Consider the following 16,307-nt stretch of genomic DNA (forward strand, 5'->3'; position numbering starts at 1 on the left):
GAAATCATATCATATGGGAGAGTAACATTTGCTGTGGCAGAATCAACTTGGATAAACTGTATTTAAAAAATACATTTTGAAATTAGACCTTGAAAATGAACACATTTCATGCCAAATAATGGATCTTAACTGTTTCTTGTAAGTGTCCCTGGTCAGTGAAACATGTTGAAGCAAAATCAATCAACATTATATAGATATGAGGTTCTGCTCTTTTGCTTTCAATCTGGGATTGGCTAATTGGTTTGCTAAATACTTTTAGCAAAAACGATGATACCAATGTATTTCTCTCCATTTTATCTTTTTCAAAAACAAAAGGTTCACAAGTAGAGGTTGTATAGCCTGTATTTGTGCCACTGATTTAATGAGATCCAAACTGTCAGAGTTGCTAATAGTTTAGTCCTCCAACTCTCACTGTTTTGTATGCAAGGCAGATATATTAGTTGTTGAACTCAGATGTGCCTGATTACCTCTGGCTTTCAATGTGAGTTTTCTGACATCTGGAGGCATTCTTGTATTTCCAACTGAAAACTCATAGAATCCAACTTCCAAATACAAATAAAAGGAACATTTGTGCCTTCTGTGATGTCACCAGAGAGATATGTGCTTGGAAGTGCATTTGCATAGTAGATTGGATATTGATTAAATAATAGTTTACGCAAAATACAGAAACAACGCCCATAAAATGGTGTTCTGCTGGTGAAAAACTATTTCTAAATGGATTTGGTTGATTTTACAGAAAATTATGGCTAGAAGCTTTAAATCATGGCAGAAGTGATTAGTAGTTATAATTACTGCACTTCAAAAAGCAGTCTGTGTATCTATATCTATATAGCTATATAGTCTAGTATAATGTTGTGGGCATTAGTAAAACTGCGACTTTACAAACCTAAAAAGGTGTAATTAAGGATTTTGGAGGACTTTTAAACGCAGTAAATCAGTCGATGCGACGTATGAATTGGGGGCGGGGACAGTACATTTTATTGTTTGATGTTTGACGGATTGATGGGGGTTTGACCAATAGGGTTCAAGAGTGAGTTCCCACCAGCCAATCAGAAGTTAGAGCTGGGTCCTGGTTTGGCATAATTAAATCCACTCCAGCGTGGTTGTGGTGGAAGTGTTTGGAGTTTGCCATTAAATCCAGAACACCGAAGGAGGAAGGCAACCACGTCTGGTTTAGCTAGTTTCAAGGCCGTCAAAACACAACTCGGCCTGAAAGAAACATAATGAAACAAGCCTCTAAATGAGCTTTGAAGAGGGTGGAGTGACTTTTTTGAAGCTGGAGCTGCTTCCTCGTTCGACAGAGGGGTGAAATATCTCATCATCCTCACAAAGAAACTTTGGTTTGCTAGGCTGCTAACTCGCAAACGACACAGGCAACAACAAAAAAAGTATCACCAGCGAAGGCGTTTGCACAATAAAACGTTTCTATGTCGAGCTGGGTGAAGTAAACCTCTTTAATTCACTTGAAAGTGTTAGATGTGCGGTTCAGGAGAGAAGTTTGTAACGGTTTCGATTAATCATCATCACTACAGGAGGAAGAGTTGCAGTGGGTGAATTAGCCAAGCTACGAGCAGCGGCCCCCCATTACAGCTTCTCAATCTGGGCTGCTAGTTTTTAGGTAATTATTTTAAGCTGGTCCCAGGTTGGTTCACGCAGACATGTCTGGCCGAAGTGGAGCTGGACATCCCCGGCCTGGCTCTCTGGGTCTGCAGCCCCTCAAGGCGACTGTTCCCTTCAAGCTGGCCAGCAAACCTCGACCAAACCGGAGGGATGGGAAGTCAGGTATGGACTCAACACCTGTTAAACACTGCATAGAAAACTAAACATTTCTAACCTGTCATGCTAAGGGTTCAGACTTAAAATGACGATGAAAATAAGTATTCAAATAATCCAGCTATGAAGGATGTCAGTCCTTAACGTCCTAAGTAGTCTTTAATATTTTTATCCCAAAGAACCCTCTTCTACCTCAATGCAGTAAAATGAATGATTTTATAAAATAAGTTTACTCCAGGCAATTAGTGCTTTAAATTGTTTTCTAATATTTTTCTCTTTAGTCACTTACTTAGCTCTAATCTGGACATGATCTATATTTCTTGATCTTAAATGCTGGGATAGTGAAGTAGTTTCAAATCGCTGTGTGTTAACAATACATTGGGAAAATAAGGTTATATAAATATACGGAACGCTAATATGCTTCTAACAAACAATGTGAGGGACATTAGTTATAAAACAATGTTGTGATGTTACACAGTTTTCAACAAAATATCTTTTACTGTCAATGCGATGCTTTTCATTTTAAGTAAACTTGAATATTAAGTGTATGTGTTAATCAAGTAAACAAGTAGGAAGTGAGTAATATTTACTGAGTCTGGTTGTACTGGCTTCTTTTTTTTTTTTTTTTGCTAAATAAATACTTAATTTGTTTTCTGATGTGGAGATGGTCTTTCATTCTAGCTCCTGAAAGGGTCTGATGCCAAAGTAGCTTGAGCCTATTGACCTGTTGCTGACTTCTTAAAGGTATTCATGTAGTGTAAAAAATATATATATATTTGGTTTTTAATCCAGTAGGGCTTGAAGCACTATATCTACATGCTTATTAAAATAAGTGTATTTACACCAAAACATCAAAATCACATTTTTTATTTAAACAGAAAAGCGATAATCAGCTCTTGTATATAATACTATACCATGCCAATAACATCAATTTATAGTTTTGAATCCATGCACAAATATAGAATAAGAGCTGTTCTTTATTTTGTAAGATTTTGAATGTAATAAACTGATAATAGCTGGTTAATTAGTCAGACTGTCTTTCTAGGCAGAGACCACAGCCAGCAGCGTAGCTGTTGCCACTAATATCTTGCCAACTGTAGTTTTAAAACGGCGTCAGCCTAACATGAACGGGTGGGGTTTCTGTAGTTTTCACGCCCTGACTGTTTTTATCACGGCAGGAATTATTTCTAGACATCAGCATTTCTTTGTGCACGCAAAGTTTAGTGGCTTTTTTTCAGAGGACAGCGTGCAGCAACAGGTGGAGGAGGGGTAGTACCGTTATACCCTGTGCCCCATACAGCCATGTGCGACATGCATATTTAAAATTGATAACTTTTCACAGTATTTCTCTAAAATGGTACATTGATGGAGTATTAGCAGGTTTTTTTTTAAAAGTTCTGATGGCTGTGTCGATCATTGAAGATTACATTTAACTGCTTCACTGTCCAGAATAATATCAACATTTTGCAATTCGCTTACAAAATCAAACTCCTTCCCCCTCAGAGAGACCATGAAATGTGATAACTTTGGGTTGTTAAGAAGAAAACATGAATTCCTGCCATTTATCTGCCTTTCATAAAAGGTGTTGTGTATTTCTGTGACATTTGTAGCTGGAAAGGCCAAACTGAACCAGCTGAGCTCGGGCATGAGACGGACGATGTCCCTGGACGCCATCATCGGGCCTTACCTGCAGGGACACTGGCCGAAGGAGCCAGAAGCCCATTGCAGTCCACCCTGCAAGGACAAATCAACCCAGGTCAGCTCTAGATAGAGAAATGTGGAAATAATAATGTGTGAGAGTTTGAAAATGAGTTCCTCTGTCAGAGGAATGAATGGAATGCAGCAGTTTATCATTGTTTCCTCATTTAGTTTATTTTATTAACACTCTGTGTGAATATGCAGGTTGGTGTTGGTGGGTCATGGTATGTATTTATTACCCTGCAGTTTTTTGCAAAGAAAGAAAGGAGTTGCTGAAAGACAGTGGGTAGAAGGAAGGGGGGTGAATGTCCGGTGCTTGCACAGCTATTATATGGTGTGAACCACAGCCATGAGAACAGGGACTGAAGTCAGTTAATGAGGCTGTTCTGGCTGCACCCATCCTCTCTGCTCTGTGTGTGCAGACACTCGCCACTGCTCCTCGGTTGCCCACATCCTCCACCTTCTCTGTTTTTCAGTTTCTTCGGCTCTTTTGCTCTTCCAGTAGTGTAATAAGAATATCTGTGGGTGTCAGCTGTTTGAATGTCAAGTGTAGAATAAAATAAAACCGCCTGATCTGTGTGATACTGGTGGTAATATGATCTAGAGATTTTTATGTAAATGTGATTTATTCTTGTCACTTGTGACCTTTTAGGCCAGAATGTTAATGATGATTTCTTGAACGTGGGTAAGTTACATAAAGAACTTGCTTTTCATCATCTGTAGACCCCAAACTCATGGGTGGACAAGTCCCATCGCAGGCGAGCTAGCAACAGCAGCAGCCACAAACGTTCAGCATCCTGGGGCAGCACTGAGCATCTGCGAGAGGTCAGTTTCTGCTTGTATACCTCAACAGGTTTCTAACAGCCACATTTGGTGAGCTTGGAAGTCTTTGTTTTACTGAGCAGTGATCTCATCTGCTGGTAGGAAACTTCCTGTTTTCATTCATGCCTCACCAAATCTGAACCATCCCCTACATACATCTGGTTGCAACATATTTCAGACATTTCAGAGTATCTTTTTATTCAGAATTAAAGCTCTAAATGCTGTAACCTGATGTTATTTTGCAGATCGCTAAACTAAAACAACAACTGCAGCAGGGCAGCCGGCCTGCAGCCTCTGGGGTGCATGACAAAGATCGTCAGTGTTGTTATCCTCCTGGGAGCTGTAGCCTAGGAGAAACTCAGGTACTTTACCATCATCAAACAAACACAGTGGCCCATAGAGGGTTCATAATATTCCTTTACGGCAGTCTGTTTCCAGACATGTATTGCCGATAGCAAATTAACACGTTGCAACTATTCAAAGGAAGTGAATGAAATAAAACACTGAAGCAACAGGACGTTCAGTACATCACATGTGTTTCTGCTTCTCTGAAAGTAATGCGTAGTTCTGCTTTTGAGCACAGCTGGTCATTTCGTAGTGTTGTGTAGTTGCTCGCTTCATTTGGTTTTTGAGGTTTGTGACCACAGTGGTTTAAAAAAATATTCTTCATAGTTTATAGTGGATTGCAATCTGAAGCAAATGGAAAGTCATTCCAGAACCATTCCACGGTTCATTTTTAGGGCATACAGAGGGTAAAGACCCAAACGCATCACAGCACACTGTTATAACAGTAGTCAGTGTGCAGTCAGCATAGCGTTTAGTTTATGATGCAGGAGAACGGCGATTTCTGTTATTTCTGTCTGCATTCGATTATTTGGATCTGCGAAAAAAACAAAACATGAACTGAATTGTCAACAAGTTCTAAACGAAACGAAGAGGAAACAGGTTAACATTACCCTTCATCTGCAAAGTCCTCAGCAGAGGTAGATTCTTGTTCAATGAATTCTTTTTAACCGGATCTGCAGAGTCAGTTGATCTGTTAGAAACATTAAGCAACGCGTTTTTGGGAGGAAGTGTAATTAGAACTTTATAACAGCTTTCTCAAACCCAGTGCTCTGGGTATCTGTAACTTTTATCTACGTTTTTTTCTTACTATCCCCTTTCAGGTCATAGTTGTGTAATAGACGTGCAGCAACGCCCTTTACACAGCACATTCTGACCCATGCGTCAAGGCGATCGCGATCAAGGGCTGTGTGAGCACTCAGTCATGTAGCTGAGAAACTGGGATTATGGAATCAAAGGGGTGTCATCACTCCTCCACCACTGTGCCTGACATGGACGTCTTGCACTGATATACTGGTTTGGTTTTCTCTGAACAGGTCTTGGTGCATTTTGGTGTAGTTCCAGAAGTTTTGTCGCTCATTCAAATGAAACGTGGGGTGGGTTGCTTTACTTCACATAAACAGAGAAAATCCTAGGGGAAACACTGCTAGGTTGTGCTATAAAATTTGTTTTAGAGAGGGGAAGTTCTGCTGGTCCGCTTCTGAGAAGATTTAGCAGCTATTGGAACAGCTTGAATTATGGGCTAAACGTTGATTGAAAATGGCCTTATCATCCTTCCCAGCTTAAAGGGTTTCAACAGTTGCTTCTCTTAAGATCGTTGCTGAGTTGCTGATGACTTTCCTTCTTGGCATTGTTAACACCCGTATGCTTTAGAGCAGCAAACTGCCATAACTCCAGTCTTTCTGTAGGTGGTCTCACTTGCTGATCAGTTAATCAAAGCTTCATAGCTAAAAAAAAAATATATAAATTTTGGCCTTTCTGTATCGCAAGATAATCTAAATTCAGATGAACATGTTTGTGTCCTCAGACTGGGCCCATTCCCATCCCACTCTCTCCCCTGTCTACCCTGGTCCCTCGACTGCGCTGCAGTGTGGAGGGCCTCAACCAGGAGCTGGAGGGCATGTTCATCAGTCAGTCTCCACCTCCACAGCACAGGGTAGGTATCTCCTATGCTCCACACATGGGGTTTTCCTGACCCCTATTTCACAGCTTTCATGTATTTTCTTTTAGTAAAATAACAGGGATGGCTGATTAATTTTGTTTTCCATCTCAACAGCTACTAGAAGTTCCAGACGGTCACCGTGCTCCTGTCCCTCTGCACAGCTGCAGGAGCAGCTCACAAAGCGACTGTGCCAACACACCCCTGTCGTCCTCCTCCAACTGCTCCTCCCCCTGCTCCTCACCTCGACCTAACTCTCTAGATACTTCTCTGGACCCTCACCAAGGCTAGTTTGTTAGATTGACTTTATACAGTCTCCTTTTATATACCCTCTGCTTGCTTGTTGATAAAGCAAGAAACAAAAAAATTATTTGTGAGTAATTTTTCTCTTTATTTCAGGCTCGGCAGAGAAGTGTCATCTGTCTCCAGCGTCCTCTCAAAGTGAGGCGGAGTTGCCTCTGCCACCACAAATCTCCTCGTCTCCAGGGCTCAACAAAAGTTGCTGCTTCCAGAGAGAGCCTCCAGAGGGCTGCGAGAAGGTCCGAGTCTGGGAGGAGTTCAGGTACTTTTTTACCTTCATCTGTCCTACAGCCTTTCTGGTATGGTTCAGAGGAAGTAAGATCAGTGATTCCTGAGGAGAAATATTGCTCTGTACCTGGGTGGGCATTTTGTATTTTTATTTACGCACGAAGGTTTCAAATTGTCATTAAAACAGGAAATGGCTTAAAACTACAGCTTTTAAAAAAATCTCGTAAAAGAATTCAAATTTAAACCATATGAAATGTTCTTGTTGAGGCAGCGCTTTACCTTCCAAGTGGTTTGAGATGTTAGCATAATAGTTGATGCTTGAATGCAAGCATTGTAAAATCATAACTCTCATCTTGAACAGCGTTGAGGCGTCATCCTGTGTCCTCAGTCCAAGCAGCAGTGGGCTCCTCCTGGTTTGCTGCTCGTTTGAATCACTTTCATTCTCTGCAGCATTTAGAGAGGTTGAATCAGTCTGACATGTTGTCGTTTTCTCTACATTCTGCTGTTATCTGAGCGTTTCTGTAGCAGACAAGAACAAGAGAGGGAAAACGGAACATTTAATGCATTTCTAAAACGAGGCATTAAACAAAAAAAAGTGCATTCCTCTGTTGAGAATCAAACGTTGTGATATTGAGGAAAGTTCAGTAACTGCATCGGTGCTCATCTTAGCGATCGATGCTCACCAACATGAATCACAACAGCGCAGCGATCACAAAACGTTTGGTTCATCTGACCAACAACACCTGTCCCTAGTCAGATGTTCTCACCTTCTATACAATCATTTAGAAACACAAAAGATGACTGCTAGCGGCACACACGGGGTGAAAAAATGGCTCCTACACACATGCTTTGCATGACAAGTTCAATGTTCCATCTCTTTAGTTTCTTACTGCTGACATTTTGTTGCGTTGTTCCAATATCTATAAGCTGCAGAGTCTCTATCAGAAATGGGTAACCTCCACCTCATGCTGGATGCAGTCTTTCGCTTTCTAACACTAAACCACATTAAATCTCATTGGTTCGTTTTCCAGTTCCTCTCACTTTCCATGCAACAGATAAGAGCTCTGATGAGGTTTCATCTCCCTTCAGCATCTTGTTTCCAGAAAGAAATATTGATGAAAACATTCAATCAGCAAAATTAACTTTGTTTAAAACGACTCTGAACTCTGTAAAGTTGAGTCTGGATATCTATGAATAGTAGCAGCCCTTATGTGTAAAATTATGAAATGGAAGTGAAGCTGCAGTTTAATTCCTGTTTCTCTTGATTGTAGTTTTCTCTCTGTGTATCATTGGTTAAGCTTGTAGTGACTACACTTAGCTTCTTTTTCAGGCACACTGGACTTGCTTGATTGTATCAGAACTTTTTTGTAATCTGTGCATTTATGAACCCAAACCCTATTTTTAGTATTAGTTTGACTAAATCTTAATTTCTCCAGCAGTATTCCACATCAACACAAGGAAGCCCTGGTCTCCTCCTGCCCAGATCCCAACAAGGTGAACTTCACCCCCCATGGAGGCTCAGCCTTCTGCCCCGTCAGCCTTCTGAAGCCCCTGTTTCCTTCCATGGAGCTGTTGTTCCGGAGCCTCACAGTATCTCCCGTCGGGAACTGTTCGAGCCAGGGAACGAGCTCCTGCCTGACGGCTTCCTCTGGAAACCAGGTTTCCTCTCCTGATCCTGCTGGAACCTCCACTGTCCTGGGAGACGTTTCGGGAGAGGGCCTCGCCTTCTGATCACAGCTGCAGCTCTTTTCTGTGAAAATGGTGATGCAGATGTTTAGCTGGACAGGACAGGTGTGTCTGAACTGCTCTTTAGGAGGGGCTTTTCTTCCTTACAGGTCTAAAATAATCCGATATAAGTAACATTGGAGGTGAATAACATACATGCAATGACTCAGCAGTGTAAACACCCCTGGTAAAATGCTACAGCTGAGACCGTGATGAATAATTCCAAACTTTCTCCACCTTTTAATGCGGAAATTGTTTTGCTTGAGTTAGAAAAACATTCGCAGCATTTGATTCAGCTACAGCAGTCGATTTTCTTTAGTTGGAGTCTTTCCTTTTAACATCTTATATTGACCCACTCTATTTGGGGAAAGTTCTCCAAATCAGTCGGATTGTAAGGAGTAGCTCAGAGCCCCCTTCCGTGTCTCTGTTGTCCCATATTTTCCTAACTGTTGAGAACTGTTCTCCCAGTGACATGGCATATAAATAATGCTACGGAATTTTATTTGTAGCCTTCTTATGACTGGTACCTTTGTACGATGATCCTCCTGGCTTTAGCTAACAGATGTCAGGAAAATCCCACTTAGACAGCAGGACTTTATTTCAGGTTGAACAGATTCACTAGAATTGATGGCAAGTAGCTCTGGAATGCTGTAATCAAATCAAAATGAGTGTGAACACTTATTGAACCAGTTTATTGCTGCTCTTGTTCTACACCTTTTTCCTCTAACAGATGTTTTCTTTTCAGTTCAACTGGTCAGAACATGTCGCTTTGAAAGTGGAAAAAGTTTTTGAGTTTATCAGGATTTCATTTTCTTTTTTCATTTTACCAGGGGTGTGTACTCTTTTGAGATCCACTCTAACCCAAAGGAAAGATCTTATAAGCTATAGTTCTTGTTCCCAAGAACTCATCACATTTAAATCAGGTTCGATTGGTTTATTATCCAAAGAAAGTTCTGGCCAAAAAACACATGAAACTGAGCTTTGACTTTGAAGCTTTGTTGGATGACTGACGGCTCACTTCCTGCTTAGATCCTCCCTTTTTTCTGTTTTTTTTTTTTTTCAAAGAACTGATGATATCAGGCATGTTTATCGATGTTTGTCCGAAAAGTCAGGAGGCTAGGCTCTCATGAGAACACCTGGCTATTGTTGAAATGGTTTTTTTTTTTTGCTTATTAAGTATTCAAAGATATTTATGTGCAACGCGATGCTGCACCTGTTGCTTGTGCGTGACAAATCACCTGGTAATCTTTGCTTGATTCAAGAGAAGACAATGAAATCGCATTTTTTATTATACTAGACTAAAGGGAAATTTCATTTTGTTGGAGTTGGGCATCATTTATACCCAATAGCTTCAGCTCATGCATTCCTGCTTTAAGGTAGTTCATTGTTTTTTGTGAAAAACTTTGTATGAGTTGGTGGATAAAGACTCTATTTTTCAATGTTTCTAGGTGTATTCTTGATATTATAGTTTTGAGGTTTCACAGCCTGGTTGACTACCTAACCAGTTTTAGTGGTATAGATGCGTCATCTTTAATTGTTTGCTTACATGTTTTTGTTCTGCCAAGCTGACAAGTCGATCAACTAGTTTCATTTCTGGTAGACACGTTTGCACAAATTGAACTGCTACCTATGAGTCGCAATTCTTTACGTTCACGTTTGTACTTCGTTGTAAATCTTCAGAGTAGTATAGTGTATTTTGTACGTCTTTATCAGTTACCTGCAGCATAAGCTAAAAAAAAAAAAAACTCCTGCTACTTGTAGTTTAGTTCTGTTGGTGTTTGTTCGTGGCAGGTATTTCATCATCGGGTGGAGTTTTATGCACTTCCAGGAGAGGATGTTTATTTTTTTCTCCCCTTTTTAAAAAATGTTTTTAGTTCTAATGTCTGAAAGATGTTGTGTGAGAGCAGGGAGGCGGAGAGTTGATTGATCTTTTGACTAACATGTAGTTTCAGTGTCTTTTTATTTTTTAGAAATGTAGGAGAATAGAAGCGTTTGTTTTCCATATGACACAAAAATGTTTCCTTTTGTTTGGATGTTGGGAATGTGCTGTTCTCTCAGGTTCTGTGTTCTGTCCACATAAATATAGTGTGACCATAAACTGTGTTCTGTGTCATTTCTCCAGTACTTGTAGTCTCTTCTGTATTTATGTAAAATGAAAACGAGTAAATATAATTGACTGGCCCAAAGCATAAGGAAATTGACTCCTTAGTGCCCTCTGCTGGTATGTGGCCCATGTGAGCACTTGAATTCACAAAGGTCAGATAATTTGAGCACCATATGTTGATGCCAATTAGTAATTTCTGCTGCTTTCCTCACCTGAGTGAAGTTTTTTTATCTCAGTTGTTTTCCATTTCAGCTGCAAATATTTTAGTTTTTGTTGCCATAATTTTTAAGATGCTGAGGTGTACAGGTCATTTAAACGTCTTTGCTTTTACTTTCATACTTTTACATTGTCAAAATTATGGTGGAGCAAAAAATAATTTCCATCACAAGGAGAGAATAAAGCATTGAGACCATTGTTGTTTGATTTGGGTGGTTGGGGTCTGGATTAGCGTTGATGACATGCCCCCAAGAGTTTATCATGTTTAAAATGAAAGCACTACAAACAAATCTTTTTTTCTGAACTAACTTGGTACAAATGTTTGACACCATGTTTGATTTGGAGAATGTATGGGTACTTTAATCTGAGCTGTGGTCCCATTTTCTGCACACTCTCCCTGCATGCAAATAGATAAGAGTAAAGGCCTTTCTTTCCTGTGATTGTTGTGAACAGAACATTAAACATCACCTTGACTTTACCAAGTCTCAAAGTAATTGATGGGCTTACAGGTGCGTTGCAGTAAAGTACAATATAACTGAAAAGTTCATTTGTATTAGTAATTCAGTTGCACAAAGCGATTATATTTCAAACATTTATCTGAAGTTTGAAAATTGTGACCTTTAGAATATTCAAATCTTGCACGAGACCAATAAAAAAGCTTTTTGGCCGAGTATATAAATAGAAAGTTGAGTGGAAGGAAAAAGGGGTTTAAAAAAAGATGCATAATCATCAGGAGGAGTGTGACTGGAACCCCCTTCAGGACTTTAGGGGATTCAAGATGGGTAATGTAGCTGGAGTCTGTGCTTCAAAGAGCCACCAAACCTCCAGACATTGTGGCTCTCCATCAGAAACCCAATAAAATGCATTAAATGTGTTGATGTGATTGACAAAACGTGAAGTGTGGATAATTTAGCAAGGCTCTCTTGTCTTCATCTGACTCGCACTGGTGTGTGGGCAGCAGGTGATTTTTCTTTAAGAGCCCTCAGCCCTTTGCCTCTCGGACCGGTGTCAACGCTGGTGCTTGGCGTATGCGGCAGGGATTGGCTGACAGCAGCAGGGTGTCCAGCTCTGCAGCGTGCTTTCAGGCCTGCAGAAAAAAGATCCGCAGCCGCGCTGTGCGTGTTGTCCGCAGTTTTTCAAAACCTCATAAAGTGTTTTTGGGAGAAGACCCTCCACCATGTCCATGTTCTCGGTCGTCGCGAAGCAAATCAAGACCCACCCATCTGTAAGTAACGCCATATTTTCATTGTGTGCATATTATCCTTTCTTGACATTGAAACGTGTCTTTGCAGAGCGCTCTGAAAGGGAGGCGCGCTCCCGATGACTAAAATATGCCCTAAATTATAAGGCGAAGGGCGACCACTTATTAAATAGTATATAAAAGATTATTTCTATTCATATGTATTAACGCCCTATTCTGTTTTATTCCACCAACACTAAACTCTTAAATTTGACAGAAAATGGTTTATTCCATGTGTCAAATTCCTCGACAAATAATGCGTTAGATTTATTCAAAACATCCAAATTGGCTTTATTTTTTATTGCGTCCTTTTGTAAATACATCTTCATTGCATTATTTTTTCTTTTAGCGCGTTGATACCCTTGTTCACCTTCTCGGATTGGCTGCGCTTCACACTCAGCAGCCACATCTACCAGATTTAGCCTATTCTCGATATTCTAGAGGGAAAAGATCCAGATGAGGGGATTATTACTGCAGCCATGCATGGGGGTCGCCAAAGCACGTATGATATCCATACAGGCCTGACTGAAGTCTATTTTTCCAAGGACGACGGGGTGAAACAGGCTGCTTTGCGGCAGAGATCATATAAATAGACCACTGAGATGTTTATGTCCTCTGCTGGTGTGCGACTCACTCATGTGCGAGTTTGTTTCTGCTGGTTGGGACATTTTATCGTGAAAAGGTCCATTATTCTCAGTTTGAATATCCCCCCCCCCCAAAAAAAAAACAACAACAAATATCCAAAATCTAAACCTGATAATATGATTCAATGGATCTCAAAAGAATTCACACCTTTGTTAAAATGCCAGGTCTTTGTGAAGGGGAAAAATGGAACTATGATAGATAATTAAAAAACCCTTTAATGTGATCTATATACCGTCCACCTCAACTGAAAAACAAATCTGTAAAAACAAAAGCAAATACAAATGCGTTTTTGTCTAATGCACCTTTTGATTTAATTTTAACATTCAGTCTTCTTGCGTACACACCTAACATCACTAAAACAGGTCACATAGTAGAAGTTTCTTTTACGTTGAAACTGGTCGGGGAGGCAGCCAAGAGTCGGACAGCAACACTGAAGAAGCTGCCGAAGACACAGATGGTGTTGAAATGTTAATATCCATGAAGTTTGATCTCCTTCAGTTGTGCAACACCAGCTTCAGCCATTGTTTTTTGGAAGTGCTTTAATTTTTCTGAAGCTGCATAAATATCTAGCATGTTGTTTTACATGTAACAACATTCTCCTGTATTCAGAAGAAGAGTCTTTTCTTCCAAAGCAAACATGGCTATGTGGAAGAATGTGCTCTGGCTGGAATAAACCAAGCTTATTTTTTGGGCCACAATTCACTTTAGAGTGAAACACGGGGTTGGCAGTATTATGATCTGGGATTTTATTAGTCTGCATCACTGTAAGCCCAAGCATATGTAAAAACCACAGAGCTAGAGTCCATAGCTACATCAGGCAGAACATCTATGGGATCTCCTGAAGAGGGTTGTGGACTAGAGATATCCTCATGATCTAATAGTTCTGGAGTACTTTTGCAGAGTGGGCAAGTATTGTCAAGAAGGCTGATGCTTTGATGGTTTTTCGGTTAAATTGTACAGGGTGTATGCAAACGTAAAGGTGGAAATTGTATTTTTCTCTCATTTGTTTACATCAAATACACCTGCAATTTAACATAGAGTCACTGTATATGTAAAAAACATGTATAAATGTTCCAGGTGGTTATTATACATTTTTTATAAGAATCATTCATTTTTATAAGACTTTCTTATCATCTTATCTGCTTTTGTTTTAACACAATAAATGCTTTTGGCCTGCAGCTGATCCCCCTCTTCATCTTCATCGGTGGTGGAGCAACGATGAGCATGTTGTACTTGGCCAGACTGGCTGTGAAGAATCCTGACGTTTCGTAAGTATCTGTGACACCTGATATAGGATGATGTAAGCCCTCACTTTGTTTTTCATAAATCAGCATATTTTAACCTCTGATACCCTCTATGGTATTTCGTCTTCAGGTGGGATCGCAAAAACAACCCAGAGCCCTGGAACAAGCTGGAGTACAATCAGCAGTACAAAGTAAGAGCCTTCAGCACAGCATGCAAAAAAACCCACAGTCTAGTTAACAGTTATTACTTGTTTACATGTCAGGTTAAAGCACAAGCCATGTCATTGCTCTTATCATCCGTCAAAGTCCACGTTGCCTTCCTCACCCTGATTGAGTACATTTGCCCTATTTTTCTCGCCCATGCAGTTTTTCAAAGTGAACATGGATTACTCCAAACTGAAGAAGGACCGGCCAGATTTCTAAGTCGGAGTCATCACAGCCATGTGTGGAGCTTATGCACTTTCTTGCCAAACGCAGACACCTGTAATGTTGGTCATTTAACATTAATGAGTAGGAAAGGGGAAAGGGATCATAAACCTATAGAAGTTTGAATAAAAACAGGCTACCACTTGTTTCCTATTGATGAATTCAGTTTTTTTTTTTTGCTCTGATGTGTTGTATATTATTAAAACAGTCAAAATTCTTGTTCTCGTTAATATGTTTATTTTTGACATAATCTAAGTTCTATCAGAACTGTGCCTTTGGGTTCAGCCTTAGCCTATTAAAGCAACGGCACATATTTTTCTTTCAAATCAGCAAAACTCACTTTAGGTTTAGTTTTTCTCCAACAGAACAACATTTCAAGGTGAGTTTTTCTGTTTGTTCTTTTTCTATTTTTTTTTAATGGTAAATAATTATTTAATCAAGATAAAATTTACCCTCCCCAAAACAAGCTTCCACACATACATGGTGACATCGCATTAGGCATAAGGCACCTTATCATATAATCATGAGTATGTCAGTTTGTCTTTTTCATGTTTTTTTATTTTTTATTTATTCACATCTTTTTAGGTAATTTCCGCTTTGAAAAGCTATATTTGCTGCACCAAAACATTTGAACTGTATGTAAGAACCCTGTATAGATTTCAGCAAAAGACATGGAATCGGTGTGTGAAGACAACCAAGACAGACGGGACTGACCAGATTTCATCATTAAAGATGTTTTCGCAATCCTTTCAAGCCAGATAGCTTTAAAAACTAAATGTTCTGGTTGATATTTCCCATTAAGACAATTTTTAAGTTCTAACATATCCCTTGTAGAGCCAACACATTTGCCAACAATGTTTCCTGCATGAATGCTGAATGCAGCGAGCCCCTTCTTACGTGGCCAATGTACCATTTAGGCACAAAAAAAGAAATGTTAGCTTTTCTTTAATTAATAGAAAAATAATTTTTTACTTTCGGTTTTAACTAAATGTAAACTAGTCCTGTCAAGGTTTTGCTGGTCATTTCTTTAAAAATATTACAATTCCATAAATTTCATGCTATGGTTTAAAGGTTAACTGTTCCCCATAGAATAATGCAGATCAGATTTGACTTATCTTGCTATTAGTATTTTGAACCAGAGTTTAGGAAACACAGTTCACACTTCTTAAAAACTACTGAAATAACCCTTTGATTTAGTTCCAAATAGGAATCTTGAATTAGATAAATACTTCAATTGCCAGAAGCACTGAATGGCCATATTTTCTTAGAGTTTACGCTGGAAATGACGATCAGCAGCAGAAAAGCTTTTTTCAGCTGTTCTTGCCCGCCTCTGTCATAATGGCTCCCTCGGCAGTGAGCCATATCACCTTTAACAAATAAATGCCACTTTCTATTTGCACTCAAATGCAACTCGAATGCTTTAGAATCTGTGTCGAAATCTGTCAAAGGTTTACCAATGCCAGCTGATCAGCCCGACTTCTGTATTCTTTATAAGAGATGTGAATCATTAAAAATCTATTCAACAAATCTGTGTTCAGTTTTCAAAATCAAACAGTATTTGTGGTTATACTAAAGAGAAGTGTAAAACAGTGCAGAAAGTGACTCAAAAGCACAGTGAGGGAATATCCGGACATCCATTTTTTAAAAACAATCTAAAACCCCTAGATATTTAACTGTATACAGAACATTGTCAAATATAATTTGTGTTTTACGAGATGTAATTACCATCTAACCATTAAAGACTAACATTGTTTACATGGAAATATTTAAAGTTCATTAGAATCAAAGTAAAGCTTGGAGCAGTTCCTTCTCCAAGTAAAACTGTCTCTGCTTTCACACTAATATTTACATTTGTGTACTGAGGTGTGAATGCTGGATACTTTT

The 16,307-nt window shown here is 39.5% G+C and overlaps 2 protein-coding genes across 5 annotated transcripts; both read left to right on the forward strand.

Annotated features, from left to right (window-relative positions):
• Positions 1-303: 303 nt before the first annotated feature.
• Positions 304-10,646, forward strand: LOC124875748 (glucocorticoid-induced transcript 1 protein-like). 4 transcript variants are annotated; one of them, XM_047378120.1, is made up of 9 exons: positions 304-1,439; positions 1,533-1,782; positions 3,384-3,529; positions 4,195-4,296; positions 4,539-4,655; positions 6,164-6,292; positions 6,413-6,581; positions 6,695-6,857; positions 8,260-10,646. In XM_047378120.1, the coding sequence occupies exons 2-9, from the start codon at positions 1,659-1,661 to the stop codon at positions 8,552-8,554; spliced, it is 1,245 nt and encodes a 414-aa protein (XP_047234076.1). In that variant the 5' UTR covers positions 304-1,439; positions 1,533-1,658; the 3' UTR covers positions 8,555-10,646. The 4 variants fall into 4 exon arrangements, with proteins under 4 accessions (XP_047234076.1, XP_047234075.1, XP_047234077.1 ...); XM_047378122.1 differs by lacking the exon at positions 304-1,439 and adding an exon at positions 2,455-2,517 and having other exon boundaries at positions 1,652-1,782; XM_047378119.1 differs by having other exon boundaries at positions 304-1,782.
• A 1,231-nt stretch (positions 10,647-11,877) lies between these two features.
• On the forward strand, positions 11,878-14,641 carry LOC124874766 (cytochrome c oxidase subunit NDUFA4-like). Its single transcript, XM_047376279.1, has 4 exons — positions 11,878-12,093; positions 13,933-14,021; positions 14,128-14,188; positions 14,364-14,641. The coding sequence occupies exons 1-4, from the start codon at positions 12,046-12,048 to the stop codon at positions 14,418-14,420; spliced, it is 255 nt and encodes an 84-aa protein (XP_047232235.1). The 5' UTR covers positions 11,878-12,045; the 3' UTR covers positions 14,421-14,641.
• Positions 14,642-16,307: the final 1,666 nt, after the last annotated feature.

This window comes from Girardinichthys multiradiatus, chromosome 10, assembly GCF_021462225.1.
Source record: "Girardinichthys multiradiatus isolate DD_20200921_A chromosome 10, DD_fGirMul_XY1, whole genome shotgun sequence".
Lineage (NCBI taxonomy): Eukaryota > Metazoa > Chordata > Actinopteri > Cyprinodontiformes > Goodeidae > Girardinichthys > Girardinichthys multiradiatus.